General features: G+C 38.4%; 2 protein-coding genes across 2 annotated transcripts; both read left to right on the top strand.

Moving 5' to 3' along the window:
* Positions 1 to 2319: 2319 nt before the first annotated feature.
* Positions 2320 to 2763, top strand: LOC114320581 (uncharacterized). The gene has a single exon (XM_082918312.1). It carries the CDS (start codon positions 2320 to 2322, stop codon positions 2761 to 2763), a length of 444 nt encoding a protein of 147 aa, XP_082774438.1.
* Positions 2764 to 6402: 3639 nt separating this feature from the next.
* Positions 6403 to 8676, top strand: LOC145821750 (uncharacterized). Its single transcript, XM_082918311.1, has 2 exons — positions 6403 to 7798; positions 8294 to 8676. The coding sequence occupies exons 1-2, from the start codon at positions 6403 to 6405 to the stop codon at positions 8674 to 8676; spliced, it is 1779 nt and encodes a 592-aa protein (XP_082774437.1).
* The last annotated feature ends 17152 nt before the right edge of the window (positions 8677 to 25828 follow it).

Below are 25828 nucleotides of genomic sequence, written 5' to 3'. Positions count from 1 at the left end.
CAACATATTACAAACCCAAAAAATATGTTGTATTTAATATTTAAATTATGCCATAACAGAAAGTATATCATACAGAAATTTTCTGGTATTTTCTAGAATTTTAAATAACTAATAAATACACATAAAATCAGAAATAAATATTTCAGAATCTGATAAAATGCTATAACTATACCAGTAAATAGTAAACTACATCAATAGTCTACAATAAAAAATTCAGCCCCAGAAAGTTAATCATGCAACACCAGATGCATTTTAAAGCAAAACTAATGCATTATTATTTCAGGAAAAATATTTTTTATTTTCATAAAATTTTCAAAATTTTACAGAAGATATAAAATTTAATTCTGAGTCTAACGATACCAACCATGCTTAAAACAAAGCTATAATGAATAAATTATGGCCAATTAACGCAATTCAGAATTAAAAACAAACAAACAGAGCCTTAGAGCCAAGCCAGCACGGAAAAAACGGCTCGGCTCGGCTCGCCGCCGCTCAACGCAACTCGGCGCGAGTCGGCTCAACGCGGCGCGGCGCATGGCGCGGGCATGGCTACGCACGTGGCGTGGCTCGAAGCGGCGCGACTAACACGCGTGCGTGGAAGGGAGGGGATAGCTCGCGCGTGGGAAGCGCGCCTAGCGCGTCTCAGCGCGTGAAAGTGCGTGGTGGCGCGTGGCGCTGCTGGGCGGCGTCGTACAGCGCGTGAATCACACGCGCCGCCTTCCCAGGTGTTTTCTGGTCCGATTTTTTGTACAGTCGGACTCCATTTTTCATAATAAAAACATTTATGGCATTAAAAATTACATTTAAACAACATAAAAATGAGGTATATCACTCTCTCAATCTAATGGAGTTAAAATGCAAAAAAAAAAAAATCGTGCACTTCATCTTCCTCCTCCATTAATATTTATGCATATATCATGTATATATATTTATATAGAAAATATACACATATTTTAATGCAGAAAAATAAGCACGAAAATACCTATATTTATGGCTCTGATACCAATGTAAATCAAAGTATAAAAAATGCAGCAGATAAAATATTTAGATCATACCTTTAGATGATAGAACCTCGTGGGTAAATCACGTGCTTCCAGAATCTGATAAACCAACCTAGCAGTGAAGTGATATTACAGAATGAATATCACTCACACAAATCACAATGCAAATGACTTGATCGTTGTTCTTTGGGAGAGAGTCAGTATATGAGTAAAACTCAGATCATACGTTGTTTCTCTCTTAATCACCCATAACCCATATACCAGATATATAATATGTTATTATTATCTATCCATATCAGTAATAGAGATAATATCTGTATCCTGAGTGGTTATCCTAAATAGGTTTGAATTCAATTTCAAAACCTATTTGGATAAGATTCAAATTCAAATTCAAATGGTCATGCCACATGGGCGCCCATTACTAACAGTTATGAAGTCAGAAATCAATACCCACAATTTGAAGCCGTCTGTGGGAACTTAGTAAAGGATAGATGGCCAATGCTGGACAACAGGTGGGAGTCAAGAACGACATACGTAAGTGAGGAAGAGGAGTACATGGATCCAAGTGTCGAAGGAGGAAATAATGAAGACAAATAGCAAGAACTAAATACTGAAGGCCGTAATGGCTCGAAAAGAGGCAACCGAGAAGAATATTATAACGAGAGTGACTTTTAGGTATGGAAAGAAAGGTGCCCAAGAAGAGACGATGAGGTAAAGGACTTGGCAAACAAACTAACGGACTTGTAAATCGTTGTGAACTTTATGATGCAGAACAAAGTGATGCAACCAGCGTTGCCCTTACCAACAATGCCGACCCTAATAGCAAATGCCTGCACCCAGAATGAGGGACAGGTTGCTGTGTCAACTGTCCCGTAACATGAGAAGTGGCCTGGGAACTCACACGGGCGATCACAAAATGTCAGACGGACAGAATCACAGTGGGAGGAGTCACAAAGAATCTCGAGGACCAGAGGAACCCAGACCAGGGGATCTCGATAGATCAACGAGCAGGGTCTCTGCTTTAAAGATGTAATAGAAGTGGAGAAGTCCAAAAAGACATCCCAACATTGAAAGCAGCACACTAAAGGGACTGAAATCAATCGATAGCCGAGCTCTTCAGCAGATGAAGGAAGACTTGCGAGATTACCTCCAGAGGAAAAGGTAGGGCATCGAGGTCACGTCCATCGCTCAGCCGAGAACACCTTTCTCGGTAGAGTTGGATTCATTCAAGGCACCGAAGAGATTTAGTATGCTAAGGTTCCAGATTTATGATGGTAAGTCAGATCCGAACTTTCATGTTAGTTTGTACTTAAATACAATGTCTTTGTGGAGTGGAAACAAGCAGTTGTTATGCAAGGTGTTCCCATCGACATTTGGGGAAATAGCATCAGATTGGTTCCTCAAATTGCTGAAGAAATATATCAAAAATTGGGAAGGCCTGACTGAGATGTTTGTGGCCAAGTTTGTTATGAACAAATTGCAGCCATTGAGAGTTGATTACCGGTTGGCCTTGAAGATTGACAATGACAAAAGCCTTAGGGCTTACGCCAAGAAATACTATGAGGTTTACAACCAGATACCTACTTGTAACCAGGAACTTGCAGTCGTGTCTTTTAAGAATGGCTTAGAGAATGATTTCCTACTTCAGCAATCCCTTGCAAAGACCCTCCCAAAGAGCATGGAGGATCTCATGGCAAGGATTGAGAAATACGCATGGGTGGAGGAAGACATGAAAGTAAAGAAGGCGAGTATAGTGAAGTAGGAGAAGAGAAACAGCTTACCAAAGCACAACCAAGGAATTACCGACACTGACAAGTTGGAACCAAGATTGAAGGCCATGTAGACTGTGAGCACAGTTTTCAAGATCCCAATCTACAGGATCTTGGAAAGAATCAGGAACCAACGCTACTTCAGGGCACCGCAAAAGACCCCGAGGGAGTACATAGGAAGAAATTCGAGAAGAATTGTGCTTACCATGAAGAGAATGGGCACATGACTCAAGGGTGTCGAGCTTTGAAACAACACCTGGAGGCTTTGGTCGGGTAGGGACACCTAAGAGACTTGATAGATGAGGCAAAGACAAGAAAAGAACATGTGAACAGGCACAAGCACATGGATAGGCATCAACAGCAGCACCACCACTTCCAGTGTCGTAGGCAGATGGACCACGAGTTATTAATGTAATCCACTCAAAGGTCAATGCGAACAAAATTCGAGGAGAAACACAAAGAGTAAGGCATCTACAGCATGTCTTCCAAGTCCAACAGAAGAAGCAGATGAAGAGACACCCTGGGCCGATGATCTTGCTCATAGACGAAGACCTGGATATGGTGTATCATCCACATAATGATGCTTTGATAGTGTAACAACCTCGATTCCTTATTAATGTAATCCATGGCTAATTATGCTTAATTGATAATTAAGGTGAAATTTTGAATTAAGCTGCATGTATGTGTTGCATAAAGTATGCCTCTATCTGTCTAACGTAGGAAAATCTATTTATGTTTTTCTTTCGGTTTGCAAATTGAAGGCCTTATCGGCATCTGAATCAGAAATTGGTTTAATTTATGTGCTAATTAGGATTTATAGAATTTTATGGTAGGTTTAATTGAAATTCAATTTGGAACGATTAAATTAGATTAAACTAATGTCCACTAATTAACTTTTATTAAACACGCTTTTGTTTAATGGCCTAATTAAGGCCTTAGTGGCCTCATTGATCACCATACATTTCCCCACTCACTCTTTCCTTCACCTTCATACATCTTTGAGTTCCCTAAGCCCTAAAACGTGAAAGAGAGTGAGAGAAGGGAGAATTGACCCAAGACTTGAGAATTTGAGCTCAATTAAGGGGAATTGTTGGCATTTGGAGAAGATTTAAAGATCTTAACTTCAACCTTGTAGCTTCAAGCCTCTAGGTAAGGAATTGAACTCTTAATTGAGTAATTGATGTAGATTCTACAAGATTATTGGTGAATTAAGTGAATTCATGTAGGAATTGCACTAGAATTAGAAAGAATTGGGCCATACCATGCATGCATGTTCATTCTTCACAAATTGAGCATGTTTTCAAAGAATTCTTTCATGCATGTGTTCATCTCACGTACACTTTAGTTATTCATCAAGTTTTCTATCCAATTGTCAAATTTGATCTTGTTTTGAAGTTTTTGAATTCATGGGAGTTCATGCATGTTGTATTTATGAAATATTCAAAAAGGTTATGTTAGAATTTTATGTAATTGACAAACTCTTGGGCCATAATTTTGTGAAATAATCCTTAATTCATCATGTTTTACAAGTTTACTGTGTTATCTCAAGTTTTGGGGCCCAAGAGATGTGTTTTGAAGAGTTGAATTCATGTTTTGAAGCTTGGGAGCAAACTGGAAAACCCAGAATTTTGCTCGAGCGACCATCCTACGCTCGAGTGACCATCCTTGTTTTCATGCTTCCGCTCGAGCGACAAAAGGCTGGCTCGAGTGTACATTGCAAGCTCTCAGAATTTTTGCATGTAGAAGCACGCTCGAGTGACAGAACTTGCGCTCGAGTGAGGACCTGTGTCTCACGCTCGAGTGAGCGTCGAGCAGAGATTTCATGCAACCAGAACTTTTTCACATTTTGCTGACCGCTCGAGCGAAGGAGTCTACGCTTGAGCGAACACTTATATTTGGCATGTCCGCTCAAGCGAATGAAGCCACGCTCGAGCAAGACGCCTATTTCAGTAAAATTTTGGCCAAGTGTTTCAAGTACATTTTTGCATCCTCATTCCATCCTAGGCATTCCTAGGCCATGATTAAGACTCCATAATGAGATGAAAGACTAGTAACACACTAAGAACAAACAAAATAAGTTATGTATAGTTCAAGTGTGTGTTTCAAGTGTGCATTTGTATGTGTTTTCGTGTAGGCCACGCGCCTCGGGATAAGTGAAGTAACACCTTGCCATCTAATTGGAGCTATCAATTGTTTGTGAGTAATAACTTTGTAAAGTTATGTTCAATGTTAAATATTTTCTGGACATTATGATATGAAATGACAAGTTTTTGAAATGCTATGCTATGTTTGAAAGGAATGAATGATTGTCCAAAATTCTAAAAGTTATTCGTGGCATCACTAAGACCATATGATATGCATCTCTTTATGGGTCATCAGGTCCCTTTATGGGTCATCGAAAATGTCTCTATGCACATGAGTCATCAGAAAGCCTTCATGGCAGTCCCTTGTAGATCATCAGATTTGTTAATACTAATGGATATGCCACATACCATGATATGTTGTATGTTTAAGTTCTGAATACAAATGCAATCATGCTAATGAATCTATTATGTTATGACATCCGATCACGTACAAGACTTTGTTTCTGTATGGACATCATTCAGTAAAATCTTTACTCTGTTATTATTCACTAGGCTTTAGCTCACTATTTATATTATGTATGTAGGTGAGCCAGCACGTGATCAGGCCCAGAGTTGATGGCCTGCACTTCAGTTTTGTCAGCCAACCCTTGTGCCTCCCGAGGGGGTTCTGATTGAAGTCAAGTTTCATGGCTGTTTTTGTAAACACACTAGACTATGTTTATACTATGTTGTGTTTGGACAAGATGTCTGATGGCATGTACTTGGAGTGTGTGTAAATATTGTATCTTGTTAGAAAGAAGTTTTCAGTTATCAGCCCCATGTATGTCAGTACAGCTCAATGGACTATACATATTCTGTATGTTGCTTCCGCAGCCCCTGTTATATGTTATTATGTCATGAGGCCTTTGGTAATCCGAAGATTACTGGCCGGTTACAACGCTAAACCTATGATAGCGGGTTTGGGTCGTGACAAAGTGATATCAGAGCACGAGTTATACCGCACACACAAGTCCATGTGAGCTTAGGATGTCCTAGTAAGAAGTAAGGGCATTCCATTTGCATGTTTAAGTGTATTGTTCGAAAGTGAAAGTATAAATCCAAGGAATGAATTTGAATAAAGTAACAAGGACTATCTGCCTATGTTTATAAAGTTTTGTTTACCTATAGCAAATGGATAATGCAAGGAATGATAATGCAGCAGGGTCCTCAGATGCCCAAATGAATAAAATGGAACAAATGCTTGCAACCTTAACCGAAATAGTAATGCAACAACAGAGGCAACAACCTTTACTACCTCCACCCCCGCCGGCTTAAGTTGAAACAGGCAATAGCAACATAATTAACATGACTCAGAAATTTATGAAGATGAAGCCTCCAACTTTCTTGGGTGGCATTGAACCACTAAAGGCAGAAACTTGGCTACTGGAGATAGAAAAACTATTTGAAGTGTTCCCCTGTTCCAAGGTTCAAAAAGTCTTATTAGCCACCTACACTCTGAAAGATGAAGCTCAGAGATGGTGATTACTGGTTCGGAATGACAATGAGAATATGACATGGGCCCAATTTAATACAATTTTCTATGACAAGTACTTTCCCCAGTGCTTCCAAAACCGGAAGGTTTCAAAATTCCAGGAACTCAAACAAGGCAGAATGTATGTAGCTGAGTATGAGGCTAAGTTTACTGAATTGGCCAGGTTTGCTCCTCATATGGTAGATACGGACTACAAGAAAGCCCGCAAATTTGAGGGTGGGCTAGATTTAGATATCTTGGATCGGGTGAGAGTTCTGAATCTACCTACATATGTGAACATGTTAGACAGGGCATTAATGGCGGAAGCTCTTTTGGCAGCAAAGAGACAAACTCTCGTCCCACGAAATGATTGGATAGGAAAAAGGTCTGGGAACAGTTTCAAAAACAGTCACTTATTTACTAGGAATAAGAGGCAAAACACGGGGTCTTATAGTGGCTCAAGCCAAAGTAGTGGTACTACGCCGACCTGCTCAGAATCTGGTAGAAAACACAAGAGGGTTTGCTATCGAGCTTCGGGCGCCTATTTCAAGTGTGGAAAAACTAGTCATGTGATGAAGGATTGTCCTATCAGGCTCGAAAATACCAACCACCCAGTGGCAAGCTCAACCGGATCCGCTTCTGCATCCAAGATGAATACCAAAGCTAATACAGGGAAAGAGACTTTGAGACAAGGGAGAGTATTCGCCTTAGTGCCTGGAGATGTACAAAACACTGAGGCAATAATGTCAGGTATCAATTCTATTTGTGCTCAAAATACATATGTGCTGATTGATTCCGGTTCCACACATTCATTCATATCGTATGCTTTTTCTCAGAAATTAACTAGACCGTTAGAACCTATGAATTGTGTGTTATCTGTGACTACACCATCTGGGGGTTCCATGATATGTGCTTATGTTTATCTGGCATGTGATCTTATGATTGGTGAAATCACATTGTATATTGACTTATTACCCTTCAATATCGATTATTTTGATTGTATTCTGGGTATGGATTGGTTGACCGAATACTATGCCACCATTGATTGTGTGAATAAATCTGTCATATTTCATCCACCTGGTATGCCCGAGTTTACTTTCACTAAAAATGGGGCAGTCCCTCCGCCATACTTGATTTCATTTATGAAAGCCAAAAGGCTGTTAAGAAAGGGATGTCGGGGCTATTTGTGTAGCGTGTTGACTGTGCCTTCGGATAGTGCCAGTGTCGAAACTATTTTTGTAGTTCGTGATTTTCCTGATGTGTTTCCCAATGATCTACCCGAGGATTTAATTGATAAGGAAATTGAATTTACCATTGATGTAATACCTGGAACACAACCCATCTCCAAGACTCCATATAGGATTTCGACTTTTGAACTAAAAGAATTAAAAGTTCGACTTCAAGAACTCTTAGACAAGAAATTCATTCATCCGAGTACTTCACCTTAGGGTGCTCCAGTGTTCTTTGTCAAAAAGAAAGACGAATCTTTGAGACTATGTATTAATTATCGGGAATTGAACAAGGTGACCATTAAGAACAAATATCCATTACCCCGAATAGATGATTTGTTTAATCAACTCCAAGGAGCGAAAGTGTTCTTTAAAATTGATCTTAGGTTCGGTTATCATCAATTAAAGGTTAGAGCAGAAGACGTAGAGAAAACTGCATTTAGGACTAGATATGGACAGTATGAATTTTTTGTAATGCCTTTTGGGCTAACAAATGCACCTGCAGCTTTTATGGACCTAACGAATAGGATTTTCAAACAATATCTCGATGAATTCATTATTGTGTTTATTGATGACATTTTGATTTATTCTAAAGATAGGGAAGAACATGGGAACCACCTGAGAACTACCTTACAGATTTTGAGAGAAAAGAAATTGTATGCTAAATTGTCCAAATGTGAATTCTGGCTTGACAGTGTAGCATTTTTGGGACATGTAATCAATGAGGATGGTGTCTCTGTTGACCCTCAAAAAATTGAAGCTATTGTGGATTGGCCTAGACCGACGAATGTAACAAAAGTTAGAAGTTTTTTGGGGTTGGTTGGTTATTACAAAAGGTTCGTAAAAGACTTCTCAAAGCTTGCAATGCCATTAACACAATTGACACAGAAGAATGTACAGTTTGATTGGAATGATCAACGTGAATCAGCTTTTCAAGAATTGAAAACCAGACTGGTGACTGCACCAATCCTAACCTTACCTAATGGTACTGATGGGTTTCAAATTTACCGTGATGCTTCGTATAAAGGGTTAGGCTGTGTGCTGATGCAAAATGAAAAGGCAATTGCTTATGCTTCTCGATAGCTTCGTCCTCATGAAAAGAATTACCCGACCCATGATCTTGAATTGGCAGCTGTAGGGTTTGCCTTGAAAATCTGGCGCCATTATTTATATGGGGTAACTTGTGAAGTGTATACCGATCATAAAAGCTTGAAATAGCTCTTCACTCAAAAGGAATTGAACATGAGACAAAGGCGATGGTTAGAGCTAATCAAAGATTATAATTTGCAGATTTTGTATCACCCAAGGAAAGCTAATACCGTAGTAGATGCTTTGAGCTAAAAATCAATAGGAATTTTTTCATGTTTGCTTACCAGCCAGGAAGAACTGTTACATGACTTGGAAAAGAGTGAGATTGAGATTGTGATACGTGAATAGGGCGGGATACTAGCCGCTATTTCTGCTCAGCCTGCAATCATTGAAGAGATAAAAAAGAAGTAACTTGAAGATGAATACTTGAAAAAGGTTGTAGAGGAACTTGATTCAAAGCTGAGGCCAGGGTTTGTGTTTGAGAATAACGTTCTGAAATTTTAAAATCGTCTTTGTGTACCTGATTGCTGTGACATGAGAAAGTGTGTTATGTCTGAAGCCCACAATACTAAATTTTCTATGCAACCAGGGAATACAAAGATGTACCATGACTTGAAACAAAATTTCTGATGGCCCGGAATGAAAATGTGTATTGTAGATTTTGTGGCTAGATGTTTACATTGTCAACAAGTCAAACCTGAACATTAACGACCCGCTAATTTGTTACATTCGCTTCCAATACCGGAATGGAAATGGGAGCACATTACCATGGATTTCATTGTGGGTTTGCCTCGCTCTTCTCGAGGTATGGATTCTATTTGGGTTATAGTTGATTGCTTGACTAAGTTTGCTCATTTTTTGCTTGTCAAGACTATTTATAATGCGGATAAGTTGGCTAACATGTATGTGAATGAAATTGTGAGATTGCATGGTGTACCAGTATCTATTGTATCTGATAGAGATTCAAAGTTTACATCGAGATTCTAGAAAAGTTTACAATAGGTTTTGGGGACAGAATTAAGGTTAAGTAGCGCCTATCACCCACAAATAGATGGCCAAACTGAACGAACCAATCAAACCTTGGAAGATATGCTCAGAATGTGTGTAATAGATTTCCAAGGAAATTGGGAAACTTATTTGCCATTGGCTGAGTTTGTGTATAACAGCAGTTACCATTCAAGATTTGGAATGGCTTCTTATGAAGCTTTGTATTCAAGAAAATGCCGATCTCCGATATGTTGGGCTGAAGTAGGCGACAGACCATTGTTGGGACTGGAACTTGTGCAAGAAACCACTGAAAATGTGAAGTTGATTCAGCAAAGGCTGAAAACTGCCCAAAGCCAGCAAAAGAGTTATGCTGATGTTTGAAGAAGGGATAGAGAATATGAAGTGGGGGATAATGTGTTCGTAAAAGTGACTCCTATGAAAGGATAAATGCGGTTTGGTGTAAAGGGCAAATTAGCACCAAGATATGTTGGGCCATATGAAATTCTAGAGAAAATCAATCCGGTGACGTATCGAGTGGCCTTACCTCCAGTAATGGAGCATATACATAACGTTTTTCATGTTTCTACATTCTCCCGTAAGAGGCAGGGGAAAATAGTAATTTGGATTGCTAACATGTGCAGACTACTTGGCAAAAATCTCATTTTTGCGCATTATGTAATACGCTTTCATTTGAGGGTCCGAATGAGAAATGTCCATAGTCATTATCAAACGTTCTTCCTTTTTGATCTCAAGTTCTCTCATCTCCTACAAATGTTCTTCCTTTTTGATCTCAAGTTCTTTTATCTCCTGCAATGCTTGAATCCTTGTTTCTTCTCTTTCAGTTTCCCCCTCTTCTCATTAAGGTGTTGGTTAAATGTCTCCAACAAATTGTTAAATTTGTGGACTTTAGCTTGAACAGCTTCACTTTTCCGAAGAAATTCTTTTGCAGATTTCCTACCCATAGGCCTTTTACCCCTTACAGAGACACTACCTTCACTAATTGGATTATTACCAACAGTTGGATTGTTATCAACACTTGGACTGTTGTCGTCTTCAAGAGAAATGTAGTTATCCATAGGGGATTCGAGGGCTGAATTAGAAAAAAATGGTGTATGTATCATTGACTTCATTGTGTTCGTAGGAGTTACATCTTGCCACCTGATATTGTTTTGCAATATTGGCCAACAATGTTCAAAAACAAAAGGTTTGTTTTCATCTTGATGGTATAAAAGTTTTGCTTGAAGCATCTGTATCAACAAAATATTAAATTAATTAATTAGTTAATTTTTATATAAGACAAAATAAAAAAAATTAACATAATAAACGAATAAGAAATATTACGATATCAACTTGAGAATCTCACTTGGGTGTAGATTTTCGACTTATGCTAAACACCTACGAAATTTGTTGCAACATTTCATTACACCCTATCGAGATGAGATAGACACTAGTGTTCTTGAGTGATCATTCTGCAGTGAGCAATAATTTTTGAAAATTCTTCCCAAAAAATGAGCATGAGATTGCGAACACCTAACAATTGGGTCTTCAATAATGTGGCACCAAGCCCTACAAATTGCCACATGTTCTTGAGTGGTGAATGATTTTCCCCCCTTTGTTTTTGATGAACCTTCCATATTGATTGTGTAAAACAAACAAACAAAAAAAAATTATATAGATTGAAAGTTGTGTATTCAAATTGAGATTGGTTGTTTATTTTTACAAGTAGTAAAAATATGACCTTTTTTTATCCGTTTAATTTATAATCATTAAAAAGAAGTTGTTTCAAACTTTTCTAAATTGGAGGAAGAAAAAGAGTTGTTGCTCAATTTATGCATTCCAATGACAAAAGAGCACAACAGTTCAGATTGGGACTTCTCTCTATCTCTCTTATCTCTCTTATCTCTCTACATCTCTTCAATCCACTTCATCTTCATCATCTCCCAAGTCTGCTCTCTTTCTACCCAGCTCTCTCTCTTTATGTCTCATCTTCTTCACCACCACAACCAGCAGAACCACCACTACACCCACTGCCGATCTCCAACACTCAAACCCCAAATGTCCTTCTCTCTTCTCTAACCCTCTTCTCTCTCTCTCTCTCTCTCTCTCTCTCTCTCTCTCTCACCTTCTTCAGCATCATAACCACCATCACAACTAACAGAACCACCACCACACCCACCGCTAATCTCCAACCCTCAAACCTTTCGGATCCTTCTCTCTTCTCCAACTGTCTTCTCTACCATGACGCCCTATCTCCCACATTCCCCATCTTTGATCTCTCTCTCCTAGTGTTTATTAACCACCGATCTCCAACGATTGAAACCCTAACCCTAACCAAAATGAACCTCTCTCTCCCTCTTCAATCTATCTCTCCTTCTGTTCTAAAACTTTTCCCCAACAATCTCTCTCTGTTAGTGATGATCCAAACCCAAAACCCTAATGAAGGCCACCAAAAGAATATGAAGAAGCTCAACCCGAAACTGTAATGAAGGTAATCCAAACACGAAGATGAAGCAGTTGAAGCTAAATTCCTCTTCAAATTGCAGGTATTTTATTATTATTATTATTATTATTATGAAATCGTGCTAAAATTAATTTTTTATTTTTTTCTTGAAATTCATGAAATTGCTTGATTGAAATTGCTGAAATTGATTCATTCACACTACCATTGAAATTCTTGAAATTGAAATTATTATTATTATTATTATTATTATTATTATTATTATTATTATTTGTTCCAGAATGATTTATTATTGATTCTGAAATAAAAATGCTTCTCAGAATTTATTTATTTATTGGTGGATTTTTGGGTGAATTTTGCTTCTATTTTGGAACTGTTTGATGGGAAGGATGATGAGAAAGTGAAGAATGGAGAGAGGAAACGATTGAGTTTGGTGAATTGGAAGCTTTGTCAGCTACCAAAACTTGTGTCATATTTGACACAAGTTTTGGAATTTGCTAAAGATAGCAGCTTCCAAAACATACCATTGCAGATGGATTTTTATGAACTGCTGCCATAATTTGACAATAGCAGCTCCAATGGCTTGCCATTGGAGATGCTTTAACCTTATTAAACTTTGTAAGGGGGTTCGAGGTAAACAATGATTATGAAAGTGATTAGAAAGGCAAAACTATGTTAATAGTCCAACAAAGATGGAATGGCTGGAGAATGAGTCAACAAAACTCTAGGGAAATTGGAAAATGAGCAGTTAGGTGAAGGTGGAGCAAGTGGCTTAAGAAGAAGAGAATGACAGTGCACAAAATAGGCAGTATCTCCCAAAGTTTCCCAAAAATCCTCTTCTTGGACCTTGGGAAATGGGTCCTATTTGTAGGCTTTTCTTTAGTACCAAAGGATACCAAGTGGTCAAATAAAGTAAGGACATGTGTCTCTAAGAATCACATAGAATATTCTGCTTTGGGCCACTAGGCTGAAGGTTCCACGTGTCTTTCTACATGTACTGTGTACTATCTATTTGGCACAGATGCCTCAGCAAGTGCACTTGTGGCTGGAGTATTTGCCGCTGTAACTTGCCCCTTTAGCTTGAACCTCAGCAAGTGCACTTGCGACAGTAATGTTTGTCGCTACACTTTCCTTCTCAGTCCATTTTAGCCAAGGCATGCATTCTCAGGACTTCATAGCCTGTTATCAGCTATGTTTGTGTTCACCTCAGCGAAGCCTACACCCTTAACCACCTAACCACAAACTCCCTAACTTCCCAGGGTGAAGGTCACAACCAAGCCTGCTATCAACCATGTTGTGCCTTAGTACTAAGCCCAAGGGGGCTTCCTTGGTCCTGCTTGTGCAACCAAGGCAGGTCTATGACCTGGGTAAATGGAAAGGGAATCTCTTACTCTCGGGCTATCCTGCTCCCATTTTCACGAGGTTGCCGCGGTATACTGGTATCTTTGGGCCTACTATTAGCTTAAACCAATAAGTCTTGGGGCTTGCTATCACTGCCAAGCTAGTGAGTTTTGAGGCCTGGTATCAGTGCCAAGCTAAAAATGACTTTTGAGGGCCTATTGTCAGCCCTAGGCTAGTAATCTCTTGGGGCCTGTTATCAGCGCCAAGCATTAGCCTCTCTTGTAGAGGGGAAGCTTCTCCCAAAGGCTACTATTACCTTGGCAGTGTATTATTAGTTGTGGCGACTATAGTTACTGCGGTGGCTATTTCTCATGACAAATTCAAATGGCAACGCAGACAATACTGAGATGACGGCGCCAACAAAGTACCTTTGCAACTTGGTTGCTTCTAGTGTTACCTCTATAACTTAGACTTTGGGGGCCTACTATCAGCCCTGGGCTAGTAATGCCTTGGGGCCTGCTATCAGTGACAACCATTGGCCTTTACTTGTGGAGGGGAAGCTTCTCTCAAAGAATGCTATCACCTTGGCAGGGTGTTCCCTCCGTAAGTTAGTTGCGGCGGCTGTAGTTGCTATGGTGGCTATTTTCCATGGCAATTTCAAATGGCAGTGCAAACAATACTAGAGTTGGCAGTGCCGACAAAGTACCTCTACAACTTGACCGCTACAAGTGCTGCCTCTGCAACTTAGTTACTCCGATTTTCTTTTTTCCTTAGCAACTCCAGATGGTGGCGATACCGATAATACTTGGAATGGCAGCACTGAGACAAAGTGCCTCAGCAACTTGACAGCAGCAAGTAATGCCTCCACAACTTGACTTAGACATTTTCTTTATGGAGTTTGTTCAGACCTTTGACGGGTCAGACCTGCTCTGGCCCATTGTTAACCCACTTCCCTTGGGCTTTGGTCCATGCTCCTTTAATCATTCTTAGCCGCCTAACAGGGGCGACCTCTACACTTAGGTCCATACTTAATTTTGACTTTAATTTTTGACCCTCTACATTTGTCCCCTATGCGCATGGAGAACATGTGTTTTTCTGTGTGTGCAAAATGTTAGGCTTTAAGTGAACCTCACCAGTAACGTTTCTTCACTTAGTACTCCTTTAACTTTGGTTGCATAAGTGTGTCTTTCTTTGTCTAGGGTATATTCATCTCAGAGAGGGACAATGTCTCTACTATTACTTCCTTAGGCTCAAGTAGCCCATCCAGTATTGTGGGGCTTTCTTTGGACTTCAATGATGGTGATGATGTACCCACTGGCTTGTTGCTTTATTGGTCCAAAACTCAAAGCATAATGACTTCTAGCATCGAAAGGGGTAACAATAGTGGTCATAAGGAGCTTCCCTAATGAAGATGCAGAGGTTGTAGAAGGTGGTGGTGGAGACTTCATCCTTAAGATCTCTAAAGTTGATCATATGGTGCATATATCTCTTGGGCTGGAACCGCTCAATGTGGAGGTTGCTTATGGGGTTCTTATCCTCTCCAATCTTCACTAGTTCCACATGTTGAGGTTGTTGGAACCCAAATTGTAGCAAAAGTTGAAAACATCATGGCTAAGTTTAGTGTTGCCAATCTAGGCTTGGCTCGCTAGCGAAGTTGGTTCTAAACTTAGAGGTTGCCACTGCTATCATTAAAACTTCTGACCTTGTTGCCTCGGCAACTTCTGATCAAGTTGTTGACTTGTACCTTACTCACTTCCCTGAGTTATCCTCTTAACTTGTGTCTTAAGACCTTTTTGTTGGTCTGAATGTGGATGATCTTGCCTTGCACTAGGAGGAGCTTGGTGATGGGCTTTTTTATTTCAGAAGAGAGCAATGTCTTTGCCATTCCTTCTTAAAACTCAATTGGCCTATCGATAATTGTTGAGCTTCTTCAAATTGCGAGGATTATGAGGACCTTATTCTCTCACTAATCCCTCAACCAAAGACTTGTAGGTTGTTACTTTTAGACATTGAGGAGGAACTAGTTGGCTAGGTCCAAGTCATGGAGGGAGACTGTGGAAACTTTCCCACTGAGGGTAATGGTAATGAGCAGTGCCAAGTTACAGTTGATGCACAAGTTGTGGGTGATGAGATAGCTGCTGAGGGTGTTCCAAACCTAAAGGTTTCGGACCCTATTAGCTCTGTCCTTATTCCAGATCTTTCTATACACTCTGACCGCTCCTGTGTTGGTGATGATGACTTCGTTCTTGAGACTCCTGAAGATGACCATGGGGTGAATGTATCACTTGGTCCTGAGAATCTCCCTCTCAAATGGAGGTTGTCTCTGGGGGTTCATCCTATTCTGCTGAATCTCCATTGGTCGCATAGACTAGAGTTGTTGAGGGCTGAAGACATAGTAGTTGGCCTTAGATAGTTGGGCGTTTTGCAAGTCTACCCTCTGTGACTGAGACTGGTGGTACTGTGGCAAAATCTTCTGTGCCTTCTGGGAGGGTCCCCTTCTTGAATTAGTGGGTATTTGCTAAGGCTGCCCCATACTTGTTTGCATTCAAGCGCTGCACCCGAAGACTTTTACTACTTTTAATATTCCAACCTCAATGGTGTAAATGGCATTGCTAGAGTCTTTCACTGGTTTTGTTCGTGATCTTATCACCAAGAGAGTTCTAACGACTTCAAGCAAGTTTATGGAAGCTGTTGAGGCAAACCTTAGCGGGCTTGAGAGAAATGCCCTGAACTTGTCCTGGATGAAGGCAAGGCTCTAGGTGGTTGATGGGTTCCTTGAGCACGTTAGCCACGAATGCTTCTTTGGAGGAGACCATCAGAGATTGCGAGGGCACCTTGGAGTAACATCGCCAAAACCTGGCTCGGTTTAGGGATAAGGATTCTACTTTTATTGCTCAACTGCCTCAGGATGTTGGTTTGAAAGACTCCTTGATAAAGGATCTGATATGATGCAGTTCTCTTTTCAAATTTTCTTTTCTTTATCACAACTTCTTTTCAAACATTGCAATCATGTTCTGGAAGTTTGACTTTTATGAAAAGTAAGGATGTTTGGTAGTACTTTTGAGTTTCATTTCATCACTTTCTTTACATTGCTTTTACATAGCTTCTAAAGATAAGCAAAACTCTTTCTATGAACAAAACTTCATCATGAATAAGTCTTTACATGGATAAAATTTCACTAAGTATGGAAAAAAAATTTCACACTAAGTGTTGGAAAATATTAACAAAGACTTAAAATTGTTTGCTATCAAAACTAAGGAAAATATTCCTTTACATACTTTGGCATTAACAGGACCAGTTCTGAATCCATCATCTACCCTCACCAACTTGTAGTACCCACTGCTACTTGCCTCAGCAATTCTATATGGGCCTTCCTATCTTGGTGAGAGCTTAGGGATTGGTTGTCCCGCATAATTGCATCCACTGTCTTCCACACTAAGTCCCCCTCTTTAAACTCCTTGTGCTAGACAAACTGATTATAGATATGGGCTATGGACTGATGGTACTAAGGTTTTTAGCCGCTTCAATCAAGGTTGAAAAGGTGGGTAGATTATGGTTCACCAAGAAAAGTTTGTAGTCGCATATGGCACCCTCCACACATATGCTAACTAAATGAGCCTCGTCCACTAGTTCATGGCAGTTAATGGCTTTGTCCTAGAACCATTTGACATAAGCTAATATATCTTCGCCTTCTTTCTGGACATCTAGCCCAAGTGTGAGGGTATTGACTTTTTCTCGGACTTGGAAGAACTTTGTATGAAACTTGTTCACCATCTTCTTTCAACTCTTGATCGATTTGGGGGCCAAGTTCACATACCAGCTATAAGTCCTTTCAGTGAGCGATTTGGAAAACTCCCGAAGGCACAGAGGGTGGTCATTGCCATAGACACCAAGGGTTTCAATGAACCTCACCACATGTTATCTGGCGTTGCCTTGCTTCCTGTCAAACTTCACAAATTTGGGTACCGTATACCCAGCTGGATATGGCTTGGCCAGTTTCTTCTGAGGATATGGGGGCTTCACGTTAGGTCTAGGAGAGATGGCAATTGCTTCTTGCTACACTCTTGCTCGAGCATAGCCTGTATATCGGCTATAGTAATGAAGTGAGTAGGCCGGTAAGGGCTAGTTTGCCCCTGTGTAATTGAACTAGCAACCGTGCCATTCACCTGAGGTACAGCTGAAGGCACCTGGATTGGAGCCCGATTCTTAGGGAGTAGGTTAGGCATTGGGTTTGGGACTGCTACAAACGGAGGCGCCTGTGCTGGAACTGGCCTAGATGCCATAACCATAATAGCTTCGGTGAGAGTTTACAAAGCTGTTAGGATTTCTCTCTATGTGTCCTGAAGTGATTGAACTGCTTCGACTATAACACTATGGTCATGGTCTTCAGCATGTGCTACTCTGCTATTAAAAGAACCTTGCTACCGTGGTTGCTGCTGAACTTCATCTTCTGCCATATTTTTCGGTGAAGTGTGAAAGCCACTGTGAGTATGAACTATCAACAAAGTAGCCTCCCTAGCGGAGTTGCCAAAAATGTAGGGGGTTCTAAGGTAAACAATGATTAGGAAAGTGATTAGAGAGGAAAACTATGTTAATAGTCCAACAAAGATGAAATGGCTGGAGAATGAGTCAAAAAAACTCTAGGGTAGTTGGAGAATGAGTAGCTAGGTAAAGGTGGAGCAAGTGGCTCAAGAAGAAGAGAATGATAGTGCACAAAATGGGCAGCATCTCCCTAAGTTTCCTAAAAATCCTCCTCTTGGACCTTGGGAAATGGGTCCTATTTATAGGTTTTCCTTGGTACCGAAGGATACCAAGTGGCCAAATAAAGTAAGGACATGTGTCCCTAAGAATCATATGGAATAGTCTGCCTTGGGCCACCAAGCTGAAGATGCCACGTGTCCCTCTGCATATACTGTGTACTATCTGTTTGGCATAGATGCCTCAGCAAGTGCACTTGCGGTAGAAGCGTTTGTCGCTATAACTTGCCTCCTCAGCTTGAACTTAGCAAGTGCACTTGCGGTGGTAATGTTTGCCACTATGAACATGCATGCAGAGGGACACATTCAAGACATGCATTCTCAGGACTTCATAGCCTGCGATCGACTATGTTCGTGCTTGCCTTAGCGAAGCCTCCACCCTTAGTGTCATGACCCAAACCCGCCCTTATAGATTAAGGTCATAACCGGCCAGTAATTATGAGATTACCTATGGCCTCAAACAAGATTGTACGTATCTTAATAGTAATAAAGGGGCCAAAGCGGAAGCAGACTAAAAAATTTTGTCCAATGAACTGTGCTTGGATGGCATATCAAAAACATTTCCCATATAATTGATAACAACTCACATCACATCCCAATAGTTAACATCTTATACATCCAGGATCATTCAAACATATAGTCAGGCAAACTGAAAGCTTATATACATAAGTGATCCAACAGGACCACCAAGGTAGCAAAAGAGTAAAACAAAAGAACAAAAACAGAGTCTCGTGCGTAAGACATCTGGGCTGACTCCACAAAACTTGGATTTCTCTCACATTCTTCACTGAGGCTGGGGTTGGACATCTCTTTGCTAATCTACATACATATAAATAAGAGTGTGCGCAAGCCCCGTGAATAATACAAAAGTAAATGGGTTATATGAATGAGATTCATATTAAACACATCAAACTCGTAAATTTCATATACAAATGGCCTTAAGCGGCCTTAAGCCCATTCTGTGTTTTTGTTGTACACGTCAAACGGCCTCGAGCCCATTTTAGATCCTTAGCAAACATATTAGATGGCCTCAAGCCCATTGTATAACTTTGTCAGATTCATCAAACGGCCTCGGGCCCAATTCAAACACTTCAAACGTATCAAACGCTCTTGGGCCCATTATTTCCATATTCATATTTATGTGCATTTCATATTCACGATCATGATCACATTTTCATTCAAACGGCCTTTGGCCTATCACGTTCATAGTCAAACGTATTAAATGGAAAACGGCCTGAAGCCCAATTCAAACATATAAAACGTATCAAATGGCCTTGGGCCGAAATCATGTTCTTCACAGAGCCTTATACAAAAACTAGGCATATAGAATACTCATTCATAATTCAAACCAACAAATTCATGAAGCTTATATAGAAGTAGCATGGAAAATAACATACTTGAAAATATATTTACTAAGATATTGCTCACAGTATTCCGTCTATGGATTTGCCTTCGTGTTTGACCCTACGCATTTCATAACACATTGGGTCACAAGCAATTCAATCTGTTCTTAACTTGTTTATTTCTCTTAGGCCTCTTTCTTATTCCTTTAGTTCATTTAAAATGCTCAATGCATGTCTAAGAGTGTTTAGAAATGAAAGAGAATGGAAAATGAAACATGAAATAGCTTTTCAAAGTTTTTGAAACAGGGCACTCTGCTCGAGCACAACTTTGGTTGCTCGAGCGGTCTGTAAAAATCTACAAGAGTACTAGTTACATTACTGGTTGCTTGAGCGATGAGCTGTGCAAAAGAGGGTGCGCTCGAGCGCAAGGTTTGCCGCTTAAGCTACCATGCAATTCTTCGTAAAACTTCTGGAAGCTAAATTTTTACGCTTGAGAGACACTTTATTCGCTTGAGCGGACAGGTCAAATTCTGGAATTTCAAGCACACTATTTGAGCTTCAAAACACAACTTCACATAATGTAACTTGCATATTATAGCCTATATGCCAACCATACAACTTCTATGATGATATAAATGTCAATTTTACCAGATTTGAAGCTCAAATTCCCATAAATTCATCACATAAACTCAAATCATTTCAATTTCGTTTCTATAACTTTAAAACCCATGCAAACAAAATCTATATCTCCGTGGATTGTGCATGCATGTGTAATGTAGCTCCTCTTTTCATCTCAAATGGCACAATTAATGCTCAAACTCATGAGACTCAACAAAATCATGCATGCATGTGTGATTTGGTGCCAAGTTCTTCATGTTTCAAAACTCATCTTCCAATTCTTCCCCTTATAAACATAAATTCTTAGAATTGAGGTTTATACCATGGTAATTCATGCATGCATGTATCAAACAGCTCTCAATTCAACATAGGTTACATGTTTTAGGCTCAAACATGCAAAATCATGACAATTTCTTACATGCATGTTCATATTAACTTCAAATTTATCATATTCAATTTAAATCTTGCTCTTAGCTACATAACATCTTTGAATTCACTTAGTTATGAACTTAAACTCATGAATTCGAGTTCAATTACTCATCTAGAAGCTTCAACCCTTCCAATTATAGCTAATTCTTGAGCTAATCCTCTTAATTCTTGAATTCTCTGGCAAAATCTTCAAGGATGATCCCTCTCCCTCTCTCTAAAGTATTTTTAGATTTTTGAGCTCATCCTATGAGCTTAAGTGTGTTTAGCACATATATATACTTGGTGATTAGCTTAAGTTAATCAAACTCAATTAAGACTAACCAATTGTACTTAATTTAATCAATTTAATTTAATTAATTTGATCAGAATTAATTAAATTTCACTGTAGACTCTAAAAACCATGCTAATCGTAAAAATACAGTCAATTTCAGTTTCTGTTGCTTCTACGGTCTTCAATTTAAATTTTATAACAGAAAATTAAACAGATTTCTCTATAGTGAACAGATATAGATTCAAAAACATAATTAGCACCCAAAATCATATTAAGCACATAATCACAATTTTAATTAAGATTAATTAACATAACACAGAACAAGGTTATCACACTTTGCCACCTAACCACATACTCTCCAGCTTTCCAAGGTGAAGGCCATAGCTAAGCCTGCTATCAGCGATGATGTGCCTTAGTACTAAGCCCAAGGGAGCTTTCTTGGTCCTACTTGTGTAACCAAAGCAGGTCCATGACCTGAGTAAATGGAAAGGGAGTCCTTTGCCCTCGGGCTGCCCTGTTCCCATCTTCGCGGGGTTGCCACGATATACTGGTATCTGTAGGCCTGCTATCAGCTCCAACCAGTAAGCCTTGGAGCCTACTACCAACTCCAAGCTAGTGAGCTTTGGGGCCTACTATCAACGTCGAGCAAAAAATGACTTTTGGGGGCCTTCTATCAGCCCTAGGCTAGTAATGCCTCGGGGCCTGCTATCTGCGCCAAGCATTAGCCTCTACTTTTGGAGAGGAAGCATCTCCCAAAGGCTGTCATCACCTTGATAGGGTGTTCCCTCTGCAAGTTAGTTGCAGTAGATGTAGTTGTTGCGGTGGCTATTTCCCGTGGCAAGTTCAAACAGCGGCATAGACAATACTAGAGATGGCAGCGTCGACAAAGTACCTCTGTAACTTGGTCGATGCAAGTGTTGCCTCTGAAACTTAGACTTTGGGGGCCTACTATCAGCCCTAGGCTAGTAATGCCTTAAGGCATGCTATTAGCACCAAACATTAGACTTTACTTGTGGAGGGGAAGCTTCTTCCAAAAGCTGCTATTACCTTGGCGGGGTGTTCCCTCTGTAAGTTAGCTGCAGCAACTATAGTTGCTGTGGTGGCTATTGCCCATGGCAAGTTCAAATGGTGGCGCAAACCATACTAGAGATGGCGGCATCGACAAAGTACCTCCGCAACTTGACCGCTGCAAGTGCTGCCTTTGCAACTTAGTTGCTCCGATTTTCTCTTTAACTCGGCAATTCCAAATGGTGGCAATACTTGGAATGGCGCCACTGAGACAAAGTGTCTTGGCAACTTGACTGCTGCAAATAATGCCTTTGCAACTTGACTTAGACATTTTCTTCATGGAATTTGTTCAGACCATTGGCGGGTTAGACCTACTCCGACCCACTATTGACCCACTTCGCTTAGGTTTTGGCCCATACTCCTTTAATCATTCCTAGTCGCCTAACAGGGGCAACCTCCACACTTAGGTCCATACTTAATTTTGACTTTAATTTATGACCATCTACAAACTTTTTGTCTACTCCATAGACCAGCATTTCAAAATCATGATCTAAATTTAGGGTCGAAGAAGTGTTTTTTATTAGCGCAACACTTGTGTCAACCTAAAATCTGTCTCGAGCAAGCCACCTTGCGGTCCAAGCCATGGCAAATCCTTCACCATCATTTATCAAATGAGGAGAAATTGCGAAATCAAACTAATTTTGTGTAATAAAAGCTTGTCCCATTAGATAGCATGTCTATCTCCGGATAATTTTGGTGCTGACATGACAATGATAAAGGAGTTGTTTTGGTTAATTGATTGAGATCTTGCATACCCCTTTTTATTTTAATAAAATAAGTTCTACTGGCTTGCAGTAATCCAAATTCAAAAGTCCTGTTACACCACAAGAAATAAGATTATTAAACTTGAGATCCTTCGTTGGGTCGTTTGAGGTATTTACAGGATGAGATTATAAAATCAGGTCAAGAACAAGACAAATTATGTAATAATTTAATTTAGATAAATATTTTTTTAAAAGTATATATAAAATATGCTTATATTTTACTAAAAAGACCTGAAGATATTATGAAAAATATAATACTCCATGTAAAATGTAAATATAATATTATACAATAGAAAACTAAATGATAAAATTTTTACGTTTCATTAGAAAAGAAGGTGAAAAAGAAGAATTCAATAACATAATATTTTACAATTAACAATAATGCATAAAAATGGAAAAAAAAATTATTTAATAAAGTTAGATATGAAAATAGATTGAGAACTTAAAATAGCAGTTTAACCAAATGGTAAGATTTGTCATTAACATCCCTAATGGAGTGGGTTTGAGTCACAAAAATAGTCCCAAAAAATTGGGGTAAAGTTACAAACATATTGCTCTCCTTAGACCCCGCTAAAGTTAATTTTATTTTTTCGACTAATGAGTTTTCTTATATTACTATAATATTTAAATGTTTGTTTCATAATTTTTTTTTCCTGTTTGATTTAATACTAATTTTATTTATTTTTATTCATTTGGACCACATAAATTGATATTTAGATAATAAATATAAAATTTACAATAAAATAGGCTATATAATACAAAAACAAGCCTTAAAAATTGGATCGGAGTCGGATTGTGATTGCATGATCCTATAAGATTTAATTATCAGGATCGAAAGATCCCACCTATAAGGGATTTTTTTATACGATTCGGATCGATTATATCCCAATGGATCGTAAGATTGTAGGATCATAAGATCTAGATCAAAATTCTAGTCACATGATAAGAAAGAAGCAAATGAGCAAGAAAGAAAGAAAGAAAGAAAGAAAATGTAAGATATCCAATGAATATATTCATCTATACTTTCTTTTATGTACAAAATATTTAATTATGATTAAAGAAACTTTTCTTAGTTGGGAAAAAGTTTTGCATACACGTATCTTTAAAAATAAAAAAAAAATAAAAAAATAAAAAAAAAACTCCTATAAATATATGTTCAACTACACTTCTCATTTGATTTTTGTACAAAATAATAATATTAATAATAATAATAAATGAATAAGAGTACGATTAAAGCTCCCTTTCAAGTACTTTTTATGTTTCAATATTTAACATGAACTTAATTTTGTTACGTGTGTTATTATCACTTTTGACATGACCTTATCTTTGGAATCACACAAAATCCCTTTCCTTAGTTTCCTCTGGTAATTTCTTCAGACTATTAAAATTTCATGCAAGTTTCTTCCTTAAGCTTATTTGTGATTGATTAGATTTGATATTTGGGCTGTTGTGCGGGTTTTTCTCATTGACTTTAAAAGGAATTGTTTTGTTGGTTCTCCAAAATGATAAGACAGGGAAATAGTCTACTTTTTCATCACCAGGGTCGTAAGAGTCACCGTACATCACCCTCTTAGCCATAGTGGAAAATTGGTGAAGGAAAATGTAAACCTAAAGCATCTCCCAAGATCAAAAAGTGTAAGAGGTGGTTTGTTAACGTTTTTGTTCCTTTTTTTTTTTTTTTTTTGAAAACAAAAAAGTGAAAACTTATTTGGTGCTGTTTCACACATACACACACACACAAATGAAGAAGATAGAAAGAAATTGATTTTAAAATTTTCAAAATATTTGAAAACACAAAAAAATTATTTTCACTTGTTTTTAAAATTTCACGTTCTTCTCTCATTTACCACCTTTGGCCATCACCCACCACCCACCGTTGTCTGTGAGTGGCGAGTTCCAGCCACCCTCTGGTGACTCTCTAATTGGTGGGCAATTATTGTTGTAATCTTCGGTCACCTTTTGGCGTCTTTTTTATTTTTTATTTTTTTACAAAAATAAATGGAAACTTGAACTTCCTTTTTGTAAAATTGAAAAAAAAAAAAAAAAGAAAAAAAAAAACGAGGCCAAGCTTATGGTTCCTTCCTAGTAGCTGGCATAAAATTAAATAAAAAATGGTAAATTACAAATACAGTTCTTATGGTTTGCTTTATAATGCCCCACTACTTGCTAGCCCAAGTAATTTACGGGTCTACCAGCATTACTCAAAAATTTAGTGGTGCCTTATATGCCAAAAATCACCTATGTAAACTTTTGATGTAGGACGGGATCGTTACAAACTCTTTTACTTATAAATTCTTGCGTCTTTGCAGGGGTCCATAATCAATCATAGCGCTGTGACAAGCTCGTGGCCAGCCCAAAACACCCATATTTTTTGTGGGGCGAATTACATTAACCATCCCTGTAATTTGGAACATATGTCACTTTGGTTTCTAACTTTTTAATTCTGACAGATTTGACTTTGAATTTTGAATCTTATTCTAAATAAAGACAATCAAAGATATTTCATTTATAAACGGTTCATTTTAAGGACAAAGTCGTCATACAATTTATTTTATGTTGGTTAACTTGTATATTGTTTGACATATAATGACCTTTTTTTTAATGAATAATGTTGGAACTTTTTTTGTTACAAAGTTTTGTTTGATTTAGTTTTCAAAATCTATTTTCAGAAAAAAATAAAAAATAAATAAAAAAAATTCTAAAAAACTAAAAATTAAAGTTGTGAAAAAAATTTAAAAACACATCATTTTTATATACTTTTATCTTTGGGAGGGTAGAAATAATTTTTTTTAAATAAATTTTCTTTGATATTTATTTTCGTTAAATTAGTTTCTATTTTTTCAAAAATCAAACATGGCAACAATTTTGATACACTATTAAAACAATCCATTAAATCAACAAAAATTTAAAACTAAAAATATTTCATATATTAAACACACTGATTACATATTAAAAGTCTAATAACCATCCAAAAATATCTGTTGACAACAAATACAACCATTCATTATATGATAATCATCAAAAAAATATCAACTAAAACAACCATTCTTTACATGATTATCATCCAAACACATACTAAAAATTAATTTGATAAAAAAATTTAAAAAAAT

Source organism: Camellia sinensis, chromosome 3 (genome assembly GCF_055761805.1).
Source record: "Camellia sinensis isolate YWXY chromosome 3, ASM5576180v1, whole genome shotgun sequence".
NCBI lineage: Eukaryota > Viridiplantae > Streptophyta > Magnoliopsida > Ericales > Theaceae > Camellia > Camellia sinensis.
The sequence above is the reverse complement of the archived record's forward strand: the minus strand, read 5'-3'. Positions and strand labels throughout refer to the sequence as shown.

What these genes read in the sequence shown, in the direction of transcription:
- LOC145821750 (XM_082918311.1), top strand. Translation starts at nt 6,403, where the DNA reads ATGACATGGGCCCAATTTAATACAATTTTCTATGACAAGTACTTTCCC. An exon ending in CAAGAAATTCATTCATCCGA is followed by an intron (nt 7,799 to 8,293) that starts GTACTTCACCTT and finishes TTGACAGTGTAG; the next exon opens with CATTTTTGGGACATGTAATC.
- LOC114320581 (XM_082918312.1), top strand. Translation starts at nt 2,320, where the DNA reads ATGTCTTTGTGGAGTGGAAACAAGCAGTTGTTATGCAAGGTGTTCCCA.